Source organism: Pyricularia grisea (assembly GCF_004355905.1).
Source record: "Pyricularia grisea strain NI907 chromosome Unknown Pyricularia_grisea_NI907_Scaffold_2, whole genome shotgun sequence".
In the NCBI taxonomy this organism is placed as follows: Eukaryota; Fungi; Ascomycota; class Sordariomycetes; order Magnaporthales; family Pyriculariaceae; genus Pyricularia; species Pyricularia grisea.
The window spans coordinates 226,775-248,713 of record NW_022156717.1 but is presented as its reverse complement, the minus strand read 5'-3'; the positions used below and the strand labels follow the sequence as shown (position 1 = coordinate 248,713).

The window sequence follows — 21,939 nt, the reverse complement described above, 5'->3', positions numbered from 1 at the left end:
TAATTCCGTAATTTTTTTTTAATCGGACCGGAACCGTTTCCAAATTTTAAAACGTTTAACAAAATAACCGTCCAACCGTATTTTAATCCGCGTAAATAACAAATTGCGGATGGTAACGAGGAAATTATACGCGGTAACGACCAAATTGGCCAAATTGGTTTCGGTGCCATATAATAAAATCCCAAACGCCAAACGTACCCCCACGGGTTGGGGTATTACGGTGGTTTTTAAAAAAATATGGCAAAAATTTTTTAACCCCAGCGCGGTTAAGGCCATTATGGACGTATTAAACGCGCGGGAAATTATTATTCCGATAATTTGGCATATATACGCCGTTTTTAAAATGCCCCGAACGTTTAATTACCTGGACGGAAAAAAAAACGTATATAAGGTAATCCAGAAAAAAATTACCGTGGTAACAGGCCAGCAATTAATTAATTGGTATATTTTTAAATATAATTACAATTTATATACGGTTAAAAGCACGTGAATAATATTCTTTTTTTAACCCGTAAAACCTTTTTAATTTTTTGGAATATCGAAACGTGCGCGGAAAATTAAAAAATTACGCAAAATTATATATTACCACGACGGTTATTAAAAATATTGCGAAATACGTCGCTACGTACGGTAAACGCGTTACGGTATATATAATAAAATAAAATATATAATAAAGGAAAAACCGTGTAAAATAACCCCCAAATACGTTAATTATTACGGTTATTTCCCATCCGGATATAAAAATTGCCCTGCCCGATTTTTAATGGTAAATAGGAAATTTAAACGATTTTTACAGCGTAAATTAAAAAGGATCCGTAAAATTGGACGTACCAACCGTACCGCGATTATTAACGACCGGATTACAGCGGTCCGCCGAAAACCAGTATTTGTAATTCCGGTCCTAAATATTTTATCGTAATATTCGTAAATTTCAAATTTCCGATCGAATATTTTAAATAAAAAAACGCGGTTATACGAGGCGGTAGGGGCGGATATCCGCAATTTTTTACAAATTAAATAAAAACGGGTGCACGATAAAATCGTTTGGACAGCCGAAATGGAGGAAAATATAACGGTTACCGAAATTTGCCCCGCTAATATAATAAATTTGGAAATAATCTATTAATTAATATAACGATAAATTCGTTCGATAATATATAATGGAAATGTCTCGACGTAATTTGGGCCAATATAGGTAAAAAAATGGGTGTATATTTAAACCTATTAAAATTATACCACCAAAAAAAAATGGATTTGGTTAACGTCCAAAAACTATAATGCGGGTTAAATACGATTATATAAACGTACCCGGGTTATAATATTTTTATATTAATGGACGAATAATACGTAAATATTTATAAAATTATAATTGGGTTTCGGTCCCGGGTGTTTATTTACGTTAAAAAAGGGGCCGCCTTAGGGGCCGTATAACGACGGTTACCGCAAGGCCAAAATACGCGGAACGTATTTTGGTTCGAAATTAACGGAATATTATTTATTAACGTATATAGGGTTTCAAATATTAACGCCGCGTTAAAAATAATATATAATACCGTGCCGAATGGATTCACGGTGTTAAACGGCGATTTTAACGTAACGGTTATTATATATTAACCGGGCCGCGTAAACGCACGCGGAAAAAATTAATTAACGGTATGGGCGTAAATCCAGGGGATAAATTTTACAGAAAATATCGGCATGTCCACCCACCGCGACGGGGGTTTATTAAATATGGTTTTTTCTAATTTTCCTAATACGGTAATTATGGTTAATAATAATTTTTATACAGGTTCCGACCACGAATTTTTTTATACCACGTTACGGACGTACGGCGCCCCCCGCCCGGAAGCGGTTAACGTTTCGGTTAAGGACGATCGGTTATTAAAATTCGCGGAATTATTTATTTTTAATATATAAAATATACCGAATTCGGGATTTGCGGCCGATAATTATATATTGGACGCGTGGGTAATTAAATTTATAATTTTATGGAAATAAATAACGTGGATCGTGGGTACGCCGGCGGGAAAAAAGGGCAATTCGGCTTTTTGGTGGACCGAAAATTACCAACGGTTTTGGGCCAAATTTTAACGGATTAAACGGAACGTTATAAATAAAATAAACGTTTTTACCGAGGAAAAAATTTACACGAAAAGAATACGGGCCGCAAAATGGAAATATTGGAAATATCGGATTAACCAATTACGCGACGATAAAAATTTGTAAAATATGGTGGATTGGTTGAAAACCGGACCACGTTTCCAATTCCCGCCGCTAATTATTAACGGCGAATAAATAAACGAATTTTTAATAAAAACGGAAATATTATAACGGGAAATGTTTGGCCAATTTTCGGCGGAAAATAATTTGCAGGGAAATTTTTTGGAAATCTGGTCGCCGGACGAGGTTAAAATCCTTTAAAACACCCAAATTAATACGGAAAAAACGGAACGTTTTTATATTGGGGTTACGAATATATTCCCGGATATCGACGGAATAACCGTCCGGTTATTAAAAACCGGATAAATTTCGTTGGCCGAACCGGTGTACAGGTTTTATTAACGTTGTTTAAAATTCGAATATTTTCCAACGTTTTGGAAAAAGGCCAAAATTATAATATTACCGAAAACGGGGAAAAAAACCGGAATAATGTTCGATTTTAGCGGTTTATAACCTTTTTTTTTTATATTGGAAAAGGTTTCGAAAAATTCGTTACACGCCGGATAATTTGGGCCATATATAATAACGGGTTTTTTAATTATATTTACGGCGGTGCCTTATCCAAACGATCGGCGACGGATTTGGTTTATATTTTCGCCCATAATATCGAATAGGTTTTAATTCGCGGGAAGAAAATTATTTTTATTATATACGACGTTTAAAACGTTTTCGACGCCCTTTTTTATAGGCGATTAATACGAAAAATGCGGAATTTCGGGTTTAGTAAAATATTTTTTAGGTTCGTAATTAATTTTTTAAACGGCCGCCAGGCCCAAATCCGGTTGGAGGGTATAATTACGGGTTTTAAACGGCTTGGATGCGGCACCCCGCAAAAATTTCCCTTTTTCCCGATTTTATATATGCTATATTTGGCGTATTTCGTTAAAAACGGTGCAAAATGGCGGTTGGTATACGTAAACGACGTATTTATATAAAAATCGTTATTTTCGTTGGAAAAAAGCGTACGTTGGTTGGAAAATAAATTCCGGGATATGCACGAAATTACGGCGGAAAAGAAAATCCATTTTATAGCGGAAAAAATAAAAATAATCCATATTATTAAAAAAAAACACGGTCGCAACCCGGAAATCCGGATTAATGGTAAAATGGTTACCCCGGTCCAATTACCGGGCGATTAACGCGGATAAAACGCCTTCAGGGCCGAACGCTACCCGGACATGCGTTGGTTTAATTTTTAATTTAACCGACGGTTAAACGGGCGCCGTTATATAGCCGAAAAAGCTGTTAAAATAATGGCGGTCGCTGTTTATTTTAAAAATTTTAAGGCAGTAAAATACGGACCGTTTACGGTTATATTTCGTAAAATAGCGGTGGTATACGTGGGTTTTTCGGCCATTTACGCAGCCGAGGTATAGTATAATCCAACGTACAGGCAAAAAGGATTTTTTAAAATATTAAACAAACCGTTAGTTTTAGCGGTACGGGTAATTTTTCCGGCGTATAAAACCATCCTTTCGTCCATTATTTTTAAAAACGTAGGATTATTTTCGGTTCGCGTCGCGTTAGTTTATATCCGTTTAAAATACGGCGTCCGATTAAAGTTCGCGGATAAAAGGCACCTTTTTATTAACCGTTTACGTAAAATATTTCGTGCCCGCAATTCGGGTTATTCGGCCACGATTTTATAAACGGTTATATAATTTTTTCCGCGGATCCGGAAATTAAAATTACGCGTATTTTGTAATGCCCCGGATTTTCGTATTAACCCCACCGGAGAAATCCCAAAAAAGGAAGCGGTCCGCCGCTTTATTAAATGGTTGGATATAATATTATTTAATAATATTATAATATATACGGATGGTTTGGAAAAATATAAGAATAATTACGTTTAAATAAAGTACGGATGGGCCGTTTTTAGGGCGGGTTTGGAATTTGCCGCAGATTTCGCATTTATTACGCCGGAAAACTATATTTTCGACGCCGAGGCGATTAGCGTTTTAAAAGGGTTATAAGCGGTAGTTAAAATCCAACCAAACGTCCGGATTTGGATTTATGTGGATAATATTTCGGTTATTTGGGGTTTTAAAAGCGATGCGCCGCGTTCGTCCCAATGGGTTTTTTTAAAATTTTATAATTTTATCGATTTATTCCGAAAATAAAATACCGAAATTCGGGTCCGTTAATATTTTGGATACTAGGAAATCCCGGAAAATAACCGGGTTAATAAATTAGCCAAAGCCGGTTCCGCCGGATTACCGGGTTTAAATTCGAAAATTTAATAAATTACGTATAACGGTGCCGGTACGGTTTTTAAAACTATTTTTTCGAATATAAAAAAAGATTGGTGGCGTAAAAAATTTTGTAAACGGTTTTTCGTATATAGGGAATAGAAATTCCAATATACACCGAAAAAAAAACCCGAAAAATTGCGTTTGCCAAGACCTTTATTGGGTTATTATTTGGCCATAAGGACCGGCTACGGCGATTTTAAAGTTTATTATAACCGTTTTAATTATTAGGATGTAAATATTTCGTATATTTGGTGTTGGAAACGGACCTTCCCTAAATACCCGGTATATTACCGCTTTTTGCGGGCGATGTGGAAAAATTAGCCGTGGTTTAATAACGACCGGCCGGTCGGACCGCCAAACCGCGTCCAACGCCGTAAATTCTTCCAAATAAATTTCGGGTAATCGAAAAATTTTAAAACGTTTTCGATAATTACCAATTATTTTAACGTTCGCCCCAAAACGGCCCGCCAACGTCCCGCGCGCCACGAACGCATTTTACGTTTAAAAATACCGATTGTAAACGATTCGAATTTAAACGAGGAATAAATTTATTGTTTTTTTATTTATATTTTACGGTATAAGCCGATAAACGAACCCTCCGTGCACCCCAGGTACGGGATCGCGTTAATAAACTAACCCCCCAAACAGGACCGGGCCCGAATCCGGTTAGGTACGATCCGCTTTTACCCTCCTTATTTACCCCCTGTATAAATAAAGAAGATAAAACGCGCGCCAAAATACCCCTCGGGAGGTTGCTAACGGCCGGTTAATACGCCGGGCCGAGCCCGGCGTTAAATAATATTATTATTACTACTACTATTACGCCTAAGGACATTAATTGTAAACGATTTAAATTCGGACGAGGAATAGACTTATTACCTTTTCACCCATACTTTACGGCACCAGCCGTCAGACAAACCCTCCGTACACCCTAGGTACGGTATCGCGTCAGTAAATTAACCCCCTGAGCAGGACCGGACCCGAACCCGGTCAAGCACGATCCGCCTCTGCCCTCCTTATTTTTCCCCTGCGTAAATAAAGAAGACAGAACGCGCGCCGAAATACCCCCCGGGAGGTTGCTAACGGCCGGCTAACAAGCCGGGCCGATCCCGGCGTTAATTAATACTACTACTACTACTAGTCACCCATGGACTTTTGGGGCTTTCTTTTTGAGAAAAGACGATAGAGAACAAAAACAAGCCGACAGTTACGACATCTGCGACATCTACAAATGATGATGCATACCAAAGTCCAGTCCTAGTCAAAGGATTAGCAGCCGCCACAACAGACAAATAATGAACAAACATACCACGTATGTGCTAGAAATGATGCCGATACCTACCTGCAGCCTGCAGAGCAGGGAATAGTCGACGTCGTCTTCGAACGTCTCTGCGCGCGGCGTCTGGGCCCAAGACCACACATGTCCTTGTTGTCGTTGCTGTTGCGCTGATGTTGGAGAAAAGCAGCAGTCGCTATCCAGCCCTATCCTGACGATAAAGCCTCCTATGGTCAACAGCGTGTAATAAACCGCCACCTTTTCTACCTTTCGGTACCCGCCCCGGCAATAGGGCCAAAAGATAAACATGCAAATAACGACCGACAGGCACGAGACCGTGAGGATTAAGATCTGCGGTCACGGGTTCGTCGTTTCGTCTCGGACCAGGCGCGTATGCCGTTGCGCATGGGAAGCACCTTGGTGCACCTTGGTGGCATCGAACATAGTTAAGACGGTAGACATCACGGCTACGACGATCAAGCTGCAGCTGAAGCTGACTCCGCGCAGCCCAAACTTGGCCATCCGGACTTCTACTTTTATCTTCTGCCTGCAGCAGAAATAGGAATATTAGCTTTCGATGCAACGATCAAAAAGTAAAGAAGGCATTAATCACGCCGTAAAAAGTCTTTGGCCTGCATCTTGGCTGTCCTAGACTCCATATCCTAGATTTTTCGTGCTGACATCTGTTTATACCGATCGAGTTACCACCGTCGCTTCGGTAGGGCTGCTTATGGTGTCGGCTTTTGGCGGTTGCTTTTGGGGGGGGGAGATAGGGAATTCAGGCGCTTTTTTATGTGGTCTCTTGTCCGAACTTTCGCCCAGACCAGCGTGTCCAAAACTGGGATTTATGGGACTCAAATGTGCAATACTAAAGAGACAAAATCCTTCAGCTGTTTCAAACAGCAGTAATTATTATAAAGAAGTTAATTGGTGTACATGACCTGATGGGTCGAATCACCCGTCCCATGCCGAAAATCACCCCAAGACTATTTATATTTCAGCTGGCAGCCCACCGGTGGGAGCTTTTCCCAGACGTCTGGAAACGTATAATTGTTTGTTATGGCCTATCGCTGTATAATTACCAGCGTACAGAACGTTTGCTGGCGTTAGCGTCGTCCGAACGGTAAAACGAGTTTATTTCCGAAATTGGAAACCCTGGATATACGAGTTGGAACCCTTTGGAGCACCTAATAGCATTTTTAATAGAGATTAAAGGAAATATTACGATTTATCCGATTTAAATGCGCATTATAGTAAAAATAATTAACCCCCCTGGTCGGCAAAATTTGATTATATAATTTAATATGGACGAAAGAAAATTATTTTTTATCGTTTTTTTAGTCGCGGCATCGTTTACTGTTTTTAAAGAAAAGTTAATTCGGGTGGTTATTATAAAACCCCAGTCCAAACAAATGTTCGAAATATTGGTTGCAAAGTTGGGCGGTTTACAAAATATTACGATCCGTCAGCTTCTTTTTTCACGAAACCTTCGTTTAGACGCTATTAACGACGTTACAATTGCTTAAAACCTGCAGTAATACGTTATTAAAGGTGAAATTTTGTTACTTTAGCCAGAGCATTTTTTCTTTTTTAAGCTGATGGGACAAAAGTGTTTTATCTATTAATTCGAAGAATGTTTTTGGAAAGGTGCTATTACAGATATAAAATTTCTTTAAATCCTCGTCGCGGGATATAGTGGATGAGAGTGATGAAAATTATAGTGTTAAATTTGAGTTAATTTACACCATGGGAGAGCAAAGATTTATTGCATTTAGCCTTGGAAAATGGTTATTTGTCCACCAAATTCTTAATATTGTCCGGTAAATCTGCCCTTCTATCGCCAAAACGATGCCAAAATCGATTAACCATTTTAATCGGTAAAACCGGGATCTTTCCCTTTTGTTCGCGTTTTGGGAAATAATGGTTAGTATTTATTTGTGTGCGTAATCGCCCAGAGAATTTGCGCTATTGGTCTGCCTAATCTGCCCGTTATTCGCCAAAACGAAGCATTTAAGGCGGCGGTATATACCTATATAACGTTGCGTACCCCCTGTTCGGCACCCCCCCTGTTCGGCACCCAAAAATAACAACACTTTTATTTTTATCCTCCAACTTCTATTATAAATATCTCGATGAATCTTTCACTTTTGGATTTACTTTTTTCTAATCTTGATTCTCCATTTTCCAATGAAGCAATATACTGAAAAACAGCTTATATTTGCAATTAACGACGTCAATAATGGCAATCCAATTGCAAAAACCTCCCGAAAATGGGGAATACCTAGGTCTACACTTCAAAGTCGACTTAAAGGTTCTCAAGCTTATAAAAAAGCACAAAGCCCTTTTCAAAGGCTTTCTACGGAACAGGAAAAGCATTTGGCTGATTGGGTACTTACCCAAACAGCTTTAGGGCTTCCGCCAACGCATTAAGAATTACGCTTTTTTGCCGAACGAATTCTTCAAGCCGCCGGAGAGACAAAAGGCCTTGGAAAACGTTGGATAACTCGTTTTTTGGCTCGTTATCCAATCCTTAAGACCCAAAGGCCCCGTCGAATAAATAACGCCCGGGTTAATGGCGCTACTACGGAGGTAATTAAATCTTGGTGGCTTTATATTACGAACCCGGTTATTAACGTTATTAAACCGGAAAACCGTTGGAATATGGACGAAACCGGTATAATGGAAGGTAAAGGATCTAACGGCCTGGTATTAGGGCTTAACGGGATCCGGCCGTTGCAACGGAAAGAGCCCGGAACGCGGGGTTGGACGATTATAATCGAATGTATATCGGCTACGGGCGTTGCCCTCCCTCCCCTTGTTATATTTAAGGGAAAAAACGTACAATAACAATGGTTTCCGACGGATTTAAGCCTTTTCGATAATTGGAAATTTTACGCAACCGAAAACGGGTGGACAAATAACGAAACGGCTATCGAATGGTTAAAAAAAGTGTTTATTCCGTATACCCAACTTTTAACCCCTGAAAAGCGGTTATTAGTTTTGGATGGCCATGGATCACATATAACGGACGAATTTATGCTTTTTTGCTTGCAAAACAATATTTAATTCCTATATTTACCCCCTTATTCGTCACACGTTCTCCAACCATTGGATTTATCGGTTTTTGGGCCGTTAAAAGAAGCTTATCGACGTCAACTTGGATTTGTTAGCCAATTTTGCTGTTCAACAATTATTGGAAAACGAAATTTCCTACTTTGTTATCGAAAAGCCAGATTAAAAGCATTTATAGCAAAAACCATTCAATCTGGTTGGCGTACAACGGGGTTATGGCCGGTAAACTTGGTTAAACCACTTTTAAGCCCTTTTTTGTTAGAAAATAGCAATGCCAACGTTATAAAAGATAAAAACAACGGTTTGCAAAGGGATAAAACACCGGAAAGCCCAGCCCAAAAAATTAACGACCCGTCTTTACTTATTTGGAAAACCCCTAAAACGACCCGAGATGTCCGATTTCAACTGCAAAAACTTTCCCAATCCAACAAAACCAACGCTACTTCACGTCTTTTATTTGCAAAAGTCCAAAAAAGCTTCGAAGCTAAAGATACCCTTTTGGCTAGCGCCCAGCAAAAAATCAGCTTATTGGAAGCACAACTGGAGGCAATACGGCCGGTTAAAAGGAGGAGGGTGGTTCCGGATCCAAACGAGCTTTTGGTTAACAAACAGAACATTATTGGATTGCAGGAAAAGGATATAGAAAATTTGGAACCTTTAGCTGATGAAGAAGAGGTTAATGAACCGGAGAAGCGTGAAAACGATTGTATTTTTGTCCGTTGATAATTTTATATTTAAATCAGCTTATAAAAGTAGGCATTTCGTTGTTAGATTTTCAGGGTGCCGAACAGGGGGGGTGCCGAACAGGGGGTACGCAACGTTATATAGGTATATACCGCCGCCTTAAATGCTTCGTTTTGGCGAATAACGGGCAGATTAGGCAGACCAATAGCGCAAATTCTCTGGGCGATTACGCACACAAATAAATACTAACCATTATTTCCCAAAACGCGAACAAAAGGGAANTAGTGGGCCATTAATAACGCCTGTAGCGCAAACTCTATCATCGTTATAAATAACTTCCAGGAAGTTTAATTAATTACGATAAATTTAGTAATCAACCTCTTACAAGCATCCTCCACCATTCATGGGTCAGACCCACCTTTGTTAGCGATTCACACCCAAACACACCAATAAGCTTAACAGCTGAAGAATTTTCGCCCTCCGGGCGCCGGTCGTCATGGCCTCACCAGAGGTCTCAAACCGCCGCGCGCGCCCGCAGAGCACGCCGCAGGCTTTGCCGCAGGGCCAGGCCGAGTCGGGACACGTATCTCTCGACACGCGCACCGCTAACGCGCCTCAGCCGGCTGGCCGCGGAAGGTACTCCAGCCTCCCGGCCCTGGCCATCAAAACACTGCAGCAGGAGTTGGAAAACGTGGAAACAGTCGGCAGCTGGCTCGAAGAGGTCTTTGCAGCCAAGCTCGAAAGTTTACAGGCCCCGGAGGACGCCGCGCTTAGGAGAATTGTTTTTGAACTTGACGACGTGATTAGCGGCTGGTTCCTCAGTCGCACCCTCCCTGAAAAAGAGCGTTCGCGCTCCCCGTCGCGTTCGCCGACCAGCTCCAGCGAAAGGCGCAGCATTTTAATTACAAGGACGGGTACGGCGTCGTCGGCCTTTAAAGGCAAAGGCACGCCCACTAACAAATCGGTCACATGGGCCGAGCGAGCCGCCACGCCACCAGCGGCGGCCCCAACGCAAATTTTAACCCCGGCCACGCGCTCGTACCCGATACGTACGACGCCCGGCAATGCACCTGACAGCTCCGCAACTCCCTCCCAATCGGGCCGGGACCGCTCCCAAGCCCCGAAACTTTTGACAGAACAGCCGTCCAACCGCATCCTGATCCGCGTAAATGACAAATTGCGGATGGTGACGAGGGAGCCATACGCGGTAACGACCAAACTGGCCGAACTGGTCTCGGTGCCATACAGTGAAATCCCAAACGCCAAGCGTACCCCCACGGGCTGGGGTGTTACGGTGGCCTTTGAGGAAATACGGCAAAAACTCCTTAACCCCAGCGCGGTTAAGGCTATTATGGACGCATTGGACGCGCGGGAAGTTACTGTCCCGACAACCTGGCATATATACGCCGTTTCTGGAGTGCCCCGAACGTTCAATTGCCTGGACGGAAGAAAGGACGTATATGAGGTAATTCAGGAGGAGATTACCGTGGCAGCAGGCCAGTAGCCAGTCAATTGGTATATTTCCAAACATGGTTACGACCCACATACGGCTGAGGGCACGTGGATAGTGTCCTTCCTTTAACCCGTAAAGCCCTTTCAGCTTTTTGGAGTGTCGAAACGTGCGCGGAAGGTTGAAAAATCACGCAAAATTACACACCACCACGACGGTTGCCAGGGATATTGCGAAATACGTCGCTGCGTACGGCAAGCGCGTTGCGGCATATGTGGTGAAGCAAAACATGCGACAGAGGAAGAGCCGTGCAAGGCAGCCCCCAAATGCGTCAATTGCCACGGCCATTTCCCATCCGGACATGAGAACTGCCCTGCCCGACCTTTGGTGGTAAATGGGAAGCTTGAACGACCTTTACAGCGTAAACTAAAGGGGATCCGCAGAATCGGACGTGCCAACCGTGCCGCGATTATCAACGACCGGGCTGAGGCGGCCCGCCGAGAGCCAGCACCTGCAATCCCGGTCCTAAACACCTCATCGCAGCATTCGCAAACCTCGAGCTCCCGATCGAGCATTTCAAATAAAAGAGCGCGGCCATGCGAGGCGGCAGGGGCGGACATCCGCAACTTCCTGCAGGCTGAACAGGAACGTGTGTACGACGAAATCGTTTGGGCAGCCGAAATGGAGGAAGACGCAGCGGCTGCCGAAATCTGCCCCGCTGATGTGATAGACTTGGAAGCAACCCATCGATCGATATGACGAAATACCCGCTCGGCAATATGCAGCGGGAATGCCTCGACGTAGTTTGGGCCAACGTAGGTAAAAGGATGGGTGTGCATCTGAGCCTATTGGAGTTGTGCCACCAGAGAAAGGTGGACCTGGTTAACGTTCAAGAGCCATGGTGCGGGCTAAATACGACTACACAAACGCACCCGGGCTATGATGTTTTTGCGCCAGTGGACGAATGGCACGCAAGCACTTACGAAGCCATGACTGGGCTCCGGCCTCGGGTGCTCACCTACGTCAAAAAGGGGGCAGCCCTAGGGGCCGCACAACGACGGTTACCCCAGGGCCAAAATACGCGGGACGCACTCTGGCTCGAAATTAACGGAATATTGTTTATTAACGTATATAGGGCTCCGGGTACTGAGGCCGCGCTGGAAATGGTATGCAATACCGTGCCAAATGGACCCACGGTGCTAGGCGGCGATTTTAACGTAACGGCTGCTGCATACCAGCCAGGCCGCACAGACGCACGCGGAGGGGATCAACTGACGGCATGGGCGCAAGCCCAGGGCATGCATTTTACAGGAAATATCGGCGTGCCCACCCACCGCGACGGGGGTTTACTGGATATGGTTTTTTCCAACCTCCCCAGCACGGTAACTGTGGTTGATAGCAGTCTTTACACAGGCTCCGACCACGAATTTCTTTATACCACGCTGCGGACGCGCGGCGTCCCCCGCCCGGAGGCGGTCAACGTTTCGGTTAGGGACGACCGGCTACCAAAGTTCGCGGAGCTACTTGCTTTTGGCATGCAAGATATGCCGGACCCGGGATCCGCGGCCGATGGCTACGCATTGGACGCGTGGGTAGCTGAATTTACAATTTTATGGGAGCAAGTGACGTGGGTCGTGGGTACGCCGGCGGGAAAAAGGGGCAGCTCGGCTCCCTGGTGGACCGAAAATTGCCAACGGCTTTGGGCCGAATTTCAGCGGGTTAAGCGGAGCGCTGTAAATAGGGCAAACGCCTTTGCCGAGGAGAAAGCTTACACGAAAGGGGTGCGGGCCGCGAAGCGGGAGTACTGGAGGCACCGGATTGACCAACTGCGCGACGATAAGGATTTGTGGAATATGGTGGGCTGGCTGGGAGCCGGACCACGCCTCCGGTCCCCGCCGCTGGTTATTAACGGCGAACAAGTGAGCGAGCCTTTGGCAAAAGCGGAAGCACTGCAACGGGAGGTGCTTGGCCGATTTTCGGCGGAGGATAACCTGCAGGGAGACCCCTTGGAGGCCTGGTCGCCGGACGAGGCTAAAATCCCTTGGGACACCCAGGTTAGTGCGGAAGAGGCGGAGCGCTCCTGCATTGGGGTTACGAGCACGTCCCCGGGCATCGACGGAATGACCGTCCGGCTACTAAAAGCCGGATGGGCTTCGTTGGCCGAGCCGGTGCGCAGGCTCTACCAACGTTGCCTGGAACTCGGACATTTCCCAGCGCCTTGGAAGAAGGCCGAAGTCGCGATGCTACCGAAAACGGGGAAGAAAGACCGGAGCAGCGTTCGATCCTGGCGGCCTATAGCCCTCCTTTCCTGCATCGGAAAAGGCCTCGAGAGGCTCGTTGCACGCCGGATAGCTTGGGCCATACACGACAACGGGCTCCTTAGCTGCACCCACGGCGGTGCCCTACCCAAGCGATCGGCGACGGATCTGGTTTGCGCCCTCGCCCACGATATCGAGCAGGCCCTAGCTCGCGGGGAGGAAGTTACCCTTGTCGCATGCGACGTCCAAGGCGCCTTCGACGCCCTCCTCCATGGGCGATTAATACGGAAAATGCGGAGCCTCGGGTTTAGTAAAATGCTCCTCAGGTTCGTGATTAACTTTTTAAGCGGCCGCCAGGCCCGAGTCCGGCTGGAGGGTACGACCACGGGCTTTAGGCGGCTTGAGTGCGGCACCCCGCAAGGGTCTCCCCTTTCCCCGATCCTATATATGCTATATTTGGCGTACCTCGTCAAAAACGGTGCGAAGTGGCGGCTGGCATTCGCAGACGACGTGCTTACATGGAAATCGTCACCCTCGTTGGAGGAGAACGTACGTTGGCTGGAAGATAAACTCCGGGATATGCACGAAATTGCGGCGGAAGAGAAGATCCATTTTGCAGCGGAAAAGACAGAGGTGATCCATATCACTAAGAAAAGGCACGGTCGCAACCCGGAAATCCGGATTAATGGTAGAACGGTTACCCCGGTCCAACTACCGGGCGGTCGACGCGGACAAAGCGCCTCCGGGGCCGAGCGCTACCCGGGCATGCGTTGGCTTGGTTTTTGGTTCAGCCGACGGCTAGACGGGCGCCGCCACGTGGCCGAAAGGGCTGCCAAAGCAATGGCGGTCGCTGCCCACCTCAAGAGCTTTGGGGCAGTAAGATACGGACCGCCTGCGGCTGCACTTCGCAAGGCAGCGGTGGCATGCGTGGGTTCCTCGGCCACCTACGCAGCCGAGGCATGGTACAACCCAGCGCACAAGCAAAGAGGACTCCTCAAAGCACTGAACAAACCGCTGGTTTTAGCGGCACGGGCAATCCTCCCGGCGTATAAAACCACCCCCTCGTCCACTGTTCTCAGGGACGCAGGACTACCCTCGGCCCGCGTCGCGCTGGCCTACACCCGCCTGAAATACGGCGCCCGACTAAGGCTCGCGGACAAGGGGCACCCCCTTGTCAGCCGCCTGCGTGAAACACCTCGTGCCCGCAACTCGGGCCATTCGGCCACAACCCTGCAAACGGCTGCACAACTTCTCCCGCGGATCCGGAGACTAGAGTTGCGCGCACCTCGCAATGCCCCGGATTCTCGCACTGACCCCACCGGAGGAGTCCCAAAAGAGGAAGCGGCCCGCCGTTTTATCGAATGGTTGGACATGGTATCACCTGACGATATCGTGGTATATACGGATGGTTCGGAAAAATACGAAAATAATTGCGTCCAAATAGGGTACGGATGGGCCGTTTTTAGGGCGGGCCTGGAATTTGCCGCAGGCTCCGCATTTATTACGCCGGAAAGCCACGTTTTCGACGCCGAGGCGATTGGCGCCTTAAGAGGGCTACAGGCGGTAGCTAAGGCCCAGCCAGGCGCCCGGATCTGGATTTGTGTAGACAGCACCTCGGTTATTTGGGGTTTTAGAGGCGACGCGCCGCGTTCGTCCCAATGGGCCTTTCTGGAATTCCATAACCTTGTCGATCTATTCCGAAAACAAGGTACCGAGGTTCGGGTCCGTTGGTGCCCTGGGCACCAGGGAATCCCGGGAAACGACCGGGCTGACGAGTTGGCCAAGGCCGGTTTTGCCGGACCGCCGGACCCAGACCCGAGGGCTTAGCAAACCACGTATAGCGGTGCCGGCACGGTTTTCAGAGCCATTTTTTCGAATATAGAGAAGGATTGGTGGCGTAAAGAATTTTGTAAACGGTCCCCCGCATATAGGGAATGGAAATTCCAATACACACCGAGAAAGGAGCCCGAGGAATTGCGTTTGCCAAGACCCCTACTGGGCCATTATTTGGCCATGAGGACCGGCCACGGCGATTTCAAAGCCTACTATGACCGTTTCAACCACCAGGATGCAAATACCTCGTGTGCCTGGTGCTGGAAGCGGACCTCCCCTGAACACCCGGTGCACTGCCGCTTTTCGCGGGCGGTGTGGAGAAACTGGCCGTGGCCTGACAACGACCGGCCGGTCGGGCCGCCAGACCGCGCCCAACGCCGCAAATTCTTCCAGACAAGCCTCGGGCAACCGAAAAGCTTTGAGGCGTTTTCGATAGCCACCAACTACTTCAGCGCCCGCCCCAGAGCGGCCCGCCAGCGCCCCGCGCGCCACGAACGCACTTTACGCCTAGGGACACCGATCGTAAGCGACTCGAACTTTGACGAGGAATAAATTTATTGCCTTTTCACCCACACCTCACGGCATAAGCCGTCAGACGAACCCTCCGTACACCTTAGGCACGGGGTCGCGTCAGTGAACTAACCCCCTAAGCCGGACCGGGCCCGAACCCGGTCAGGCACGATCCGCCTCTGCCCTCCTTGTTTTCCCCCTGTGTAAATAAAGAAGATAGAACGCGCGCCGAGATACCCCTCGGGAGGTTGCTAACGGCCGGCTAACAAGCCGGGCCGAGCACGGCGTTAACTAATACTACTACTACTACTATATAATCAACCTCTTATATTACTTGAAGTTTAAACTGAAGCCGTTGTGGCTTCATAAATAACTTACACTCCATCCAGCCAATGATTATCTTTTGGTTCAGCAACTGTTAACAGTATTCTTTTCCTATCTTTATCATATTTAAAAGCTATTACTACATCAAACATAAAATGCGCGCTTCTTCCACTTTTCTCGCCGTTATTTTGGCGTGGGCGTCGGCTGTTATAGCCGCCCCGTCCTCCAACCAGTATCAACCACCTTATCAACCTGAAAAGACAAAGCCTAAAGAAAAAGTCGCTGGTCCATTTGAATCAACCAAATTCCCTCCGCCTTTACCTGGCTTTAAAGCTCATCAAAGACCTTTTCAGCCGGACGACCAAAAATAATTTTGCCATTTCCCAAAACTTATTGTTTTGCCCCGATTTCCACCCCACAACGGAAGGGTAACTTTTGGTTTAGGAGCCGTTAAAAGGACAATTTTGCTTCCGCGGGGGTGAAAAACGTTATTCAGGGCCAGTAAAACTCTTGGTAAAAATAAAAATAGTTTGTTGTTTTTAGTTTTGATTCCATTAAAACAATTCTTTTGGGACTGCGAATATTATTTTAAACTTTGAAAGGTGAATGTTTTTCAAATCTGTTATATTACGAATTCGTGCCTATCATATAAATCCCGGTCAATCGATAACACGGAAGGTAGTAAAGGACCTATAACTATTATATATGTACAACATAGGAGGGATTGGACTCTATCGCTTCTTTACTTCTCCTCAACGATAATAATAGCTTTATTTGGGCGTTTGACGGTCTCCTCGCTATACGCCTACCCTATAATAGTATTAAATCCGTTGAAGATTTCTTAACAGCAGAAAAGGTTTTATGTGCTATACAGTCATGCCGTAATGGCCCAACCCTCCGTCTTAAATAAATAAATTCATAAAAAAGCTTTAAATCCGTAATAAACCGGGTATTTGTAAAGCCATTGTTAATTTTATCTGTCGCGAAATTTGGGATTAAATTATCCGTTTCTTTTCCCAGGTCCAATATGTACTGGTCAATTACTTTCTCTTCGCTGATCTCCAACTTTTGACCATTGGGTCGACGGTCGGCCAAAGACTTGACCCCGTTTATTCTGGTTTGAAGCGTCGATCGGCGCACATTATAAAGAAGTGCAACCTTCCTAATGCTTTTCTTTTTTATTTGATCGAAACCCGTCCAACGCTAGAATTATTTGCGCTTTACGATTTGGCATTTCGATGGTTGATTGTGCAAGAAACACGTTTTTTCAATGAAAGTATGGTGCTGGGCCGAGAAGTGGCCAGGGCACTGTCCTGGCCGGGGTACTGGACATCCACGCTGTATAAATACTTCACAATATATTTCGTGTCACGTTGTGAATAACTTATAATTGTGGGAAGTTTGGGATTCAATTTTAACAACCCGCCAACAATAATTTAAGTTACATATGTTTGCGACCCGAATTAACGGACGAATGTAAGACCCTTAGCACGGGGAGTACCTGGTCTCGGGTCGAGGTGCTTGCAGTCCACAAAACATTGAGCAAAGTCGTTATAAACATATGAAGCCTTATCTGCGTTTTTCCTTTTGCAATCTTCCAAGCAATCTTTCCACTCTTTTTCTTTTTTCTGATGTTCTTGTCTAGACAACGGTTTTTTTGAAACTGCAGGATTAAAAGCAGGCTGAGAACTGCTTGAAGCCGCAACATTAAATAGTAATATAAAAGCAGTAAAAGTCGTGAAGGGGCGCATTTTTGTATGGTGGGAGGATTCCAGTAGTTGAATTTTAAAATCAAATAAAAGTTGAAGGTAATGTGTGCATGTATAATGAGCAAGCAGTACTCTATCTCGGAAACTGAGACGGTAAATTCGACTTGGTTTATGTAAAACAAAAAAGTATAAGTTACGTTTGTTTGTTTGGAAATAAATATAGCAGACTTTTACTGACCAAAAGTAACTTCTTAATAAGTGAACGTTTTAAAAATAGTTGTAGCATAAAATAGATTATTAACCTAATTAAACCTTATTTGTACTATCAATAACTTATTTAACAGCTACTATTTTTAAAATTATCAGCATAATAGCCAGCATGAATGCTTTGAATAAATTCAGACTAATTGGTTATTAGCTTTTAGAATAAAACCCTTATCTCAGCGCATAATCAAACAGGTAGTAGAATGTTAAGATCAAGGTATCGGGGTAACCTGTTCTTGTGGTAAAGTACAGTGGCTGGAAGCAACTGAACGTTTAACTGGGTAACTGGGTATTTCTAATAACTGGGGATAGAATTATAATCGGTTTTAAGTGAATATTGAGTTTAATTAAAGTTTCATTGGTGCCAAGGGTTAGGGTTTTAATTAGCGTTCTTATTTATACTAAGCTATTTTGCTAGTTGTTTTGTCGTTCGAAGGGAATAAAATAGAAAAATAATAATCGAGGAAATAAAACCGTAAAAAAGAAAAAAGAAAAATATTTTTAACGGGGGTTGTTAATAAAAATGGTGAAAAATAAAAGCAAAAATAAAAGCGAAAAAACAGTGGAAATAAAAATAAAAGCAGGATAGAAATAAAACCTAACCCAAGATAAAGGTAAAAATAAAATAAAAATAATGACAAAACAAAAATAATAATAGAACAAAACAAATAAAACAAAACAAAACAAATTAAATAAAATATTACCCATTACGCACGAGGCCGGTCTTTAGCCTTTCTTCTTCCTTTACACTTAGCTTTAGATCTTCGAATAGGATCGTCCCTATATTGCAGCCTTGTCTCTTTGGGATTACTTTCGTGACACTAGATTACTTAGTAATAAATATAAAGTAACATTTTTATTATATATATTGATAATATTAATAAAAAAGCTTTCTGCCTACCTCCACGCTAGCTGTTAGCTTCTTAGCTTCCAAAGGTAATTTAATTCGTTAATCCTGATGCCTGTTTTTATGCAGACCTTCGCTCTGCTCGCAACATGGAGTGCCGCCGTCATTTCCGCCAGTTCCGTCCGCGTCTCCAAGTACGACCCACCCACCTGGAACGGACCACTGTCGATATACAAAACCCACGCCAAATATGGAGTCCCCATTTCACCGGAGCTTTCGGCCGCTGTGAGACGCGCTGGTTTCGACACCGAAAAGTTAAACAAACGGCAGCAGCGACAGCAACAGGGCAGCGCCACCGCCTACCCATACTATGGTGACACAGAGTGGTTAATGCAGGTAAAGGTGGGCACCCCGCCACAGTTCTTTAATGCCCAGGTGGACACGGGCTCGTCCGAGTTTTGGGTGTTTTCCGACCAGCATCCGACCGCCCGAGAAGCCGGCCATATCGTTTACAGCCCTTCGAGAAGCTTAACCGCGGCCTTTATCCCCGGCCTGTCGTGGAACCAAACGTACGCCAGCGGGAACAGCGCGTGGGGTAACCAGGTGTATAATAATGTTGTGCAATTGGGCGATGTTGTCGCCCAATCCCAGGCTGTCCTTCCTGCGACCGCCGCATCAGAGGGGTTTGTCAACTCAGCCTTCGAAAGTCTGTTGGGCCTCGATTTGTTAGAATACACCGCGACGCTACCGATTGAAGCCCGGGGGCCACCAAACTTTTTCGGGACGATAAAATCGTCGCTACCGTCGCCGCTATTTAGTATGGATCTTAAATATAAAAAACAAAGCCTTTTCGATTTTAGCGTCGTACCTTCTAATCGTTACCGCGGCCGGGTTAGCTGGGCGCCAATACACCCCGTCCGCGCTAAAGGTATTAATTATTCGCGGTGGAATATAACGGCGTTCGGGTATGGTATCGGCGACGCCAAAACGGTTCCCCTTAAACCCAGGACGATAACGGGCGTTGTAGATACGGGTACTACGCTGTTATACTTAAACAAACCCATCGTGGAAAAGTATTACAGCAAAGTGCCGGGCTCCCGATATAATCCTCTCAAGGCTGCCTGGTTTTACCCCTGCAAAATTAGCCATCTGCTTCCCGATTTTTCGTTTGGGGTCGGCCCGGTCGGTAAAGCCGTTACTATTACGATCCCGGGTAAATATTTTAATTGGTCGCCGAACGAAGTGGAGAACAATGAGTGTTTTGGTGGCCTCCAGGAGTCGATCGACTTTAAAGGGGGGAAAGCCTCTATATTTGGGACTGTGGCTATAAAGGCCGTGTATGTTATTTTTGAGGACCCTCGCCCGGCAGCAAATCCAAGGATTGGCTGGGCTGCCAAGGATGTTTAACTCTGGGGGTTAATAGATAAGCTCCGCTTAATACATGACAATTATAACCAGAACTTCTGTTGAGTTGTTAACAACAATGCCCTGCCTTGAACAAAACGAAGTGGTTTGGGTGAAGAATTATCGGAGGCCAATATACTAAAGTCAAGCTTTAATGGCAACCGATTAATGGCAGAGCAGATTCTTTGGAAATAATCGGGCATCCATATATCGTAGACATTTATGGTCGTAATAGGACTCACTGCCCTGCCGATAATTTGTATTGGTTCGGGGTTAGGGTTAATTATTTATACACTCTATCGCCAGTTAGACTGGGCTGCCAATATAGTAATAGTACAACAGTACATTTTCCCTGAAAACCCCTGCACGAACCTCAAATCTGCACAATGGGAATTTATAATAGTGGCAGAATACTTGATAGCATCTAATATACTCCTGTAATGCCCACGCTGTCAATATAAGTTAACAAACGAGTAATATTTCGGAACGATGGTTGGTACGAAATTTAATTCTATTTTAACCACAAATCGCTTGTATGGCAATGTTTGTCAACCTTGCGCAAGCCAAAATGGTCTCATACCTAAATCACCCGTTGTGCCAAGCAAATAATTTGCGGTGCCAAAGTGGGGTTTAAGCTCCCGCTTAATCCGCTTATTATTCCCCAGTCGAAATCACTACTTTAATTAACTCTGCAAGGCCAGCCAACCGAGTGGCGCGTTTGCTCCCCGCCTCGCTAATGGAGGGTTTCTGCATTTGGAATGCTCGACGGCGGTGGTAAATGCCTGGCGAAAACCTTTGCACTTTCATAGAACTGCCACCATGATTTGAGATTCCGTTAGGGCGTCCATCACGATGCAGGAGGCCCTCCATTACCGTGGCACGCTATTTTTGGGGTGGCAAAATGCGGGGTCCAGCGTTACATGGTGACGCGTGGCGAAATTAATTAACTAGAGGTTAATCATCGAACGACAACAACGCATTTCCACATGTCGTACGGCCTTCCCGTATAATTATCTGCCTGCTTCCATGTTTTAATAAAGCGGTCTGCAACGATAGGGTCTATGGGCTCGCTCGGCACTGGTGGCACGGGTGGTAACTCGTACTTTAGTACTCCCGGCCCTTGGCTGGTCGCGCGGTGAGCGTAGGTCGCATTTCCGTCCCTTTCCGGAGCAATTTGCGGGTATGTTTACACCTCCCGTGTTAGCCTGCTTCCGGGCATGGCTGTTGTGCTTCTTCCTGGTTCGTGCGCATAAGCAATACCTGGATCCGGGACTGGATAGAAGATGTTTTGTGCGCGCTGCGGCTCTGCGGGTGGACTTTGGTACCCGTTATGTTCCACAGACTGGAACACAATTTGCGGTGTTGTGGCTGTCGCGCGCTGGCCTTCTCCCGCTTGTTCCTCCTCATCTTGGAGGAATCGCACGAGTTTGTCGTTGATCCTTCTCCCTTGGATAAGTCCGCATACTTCTTCTAACAGATTTACGTATGCCTTGCGGATCTCGCGCGATACTTGGTCGAACTGGTAGCTTGTCCATCCCTCAAGCTCTTCTTGGAAGCGTTCGCGCAGCCGTTGCTTTGGGGTTATTTTTCCCGCTGCTTGTGCCTTGCGCACGCTGACTACTGCTTCATAGTATGACTGCATAAAGTATGTAGATTTGGTTCCAGTGGCTGCGTGAGGTCGGGTGGTGGTTGATCCCAGGCGTGCGAGTCGATATATCTTAGCCATTGTGTATCGCTGATCCCGCTCGCTTCGATCATTTTCATCCAGGCTGGCGTGCGCAGCAACCTAGCGATAGGTAGCTGTTGTTCCTCGAGTTCGTGATGATCCTCGTCGCG

At 45.5% G+C, this 21,939-nt stretch overlaps 4 protein-coding genes across 4 annotated transcripts; 1 reads left to right on the top strand and 3 right to left on the bottom strand.

The window, feature by feature from the left end:
* Positions 1–5,679: 5,679 nt before the first annotated feature.
* On the bottom strand, positions 5,680–6,270 carry PgNI_02682 (uncharacterized protein; the record flags this gene model as incomplete). Its single annotated transcript, XM_031122743.1, has 3 exons — positions 5,680–5,697; positions 5,782–6,099; positions 6,133–6,270. The coding sequence occupies 3 exons, from the start codon at positions 6,268–6,270 to the stop codon at positions 5,680–5,682; spliced, it is 474 nt and encodes a 157-aa protein (XP_030984474.1).
* Positions 6,271–17,099: 10,829 nt separating this feature from the next.
* PgNI_02681 (uncharacterized protein) lies at positions 17,100–17,440 on the bottom strand (the record flags this gene model as incomplete). The annotated part of the gene is made up of 2 exons (XM_031122742.1): positions 17,100–17,199; positions 17,325–17,440. 2 exons carry the CDS (start codon positions 17,438–17,440, stop codon positions 17,100–17,102), a joined length of 216 nt encoding a protein of 71 aa, XP_030984475.1.
* Positions 17,441–18,810: 1,370 nt separating this feature from the next.
* On the top strand, positions 18,811–20,106 carry PgNI_02680 (uncharacterized protein; the record flags this gene model as incomplete). The annotated part of the gene is made up of 1 exon (XM_031122741.1): positions 18,811–20,106. The coding sequence occupies one exon, from the start codon at positions 18,811–18,813 to the stop codon at positions 20,104–20,106; it is 1,296 nt and encodes a 431-aa protein (XP_030985697.1).
* A 651-nt stretch (positions 20,107–20,757) lies between these two features.
* On the bottom strand, positions 20,758–20,910 carry PgNI_02679 (uncharacterized protein; the record flags this gene model as incomplete). The annotated part of the gene is made up of 1 exon (XM_031122740.1): positions 20,758–20,910. One exon carries the CDS (start codon positions 20,908–20,910, stop codon positions 20,758–20,760), a length of 153 nt encoding a protein of 50 aa, XP_030985478.1.
* Between the last annotated feature and the right edge of the window lie 1,029 nt (positions 20,911–21,939).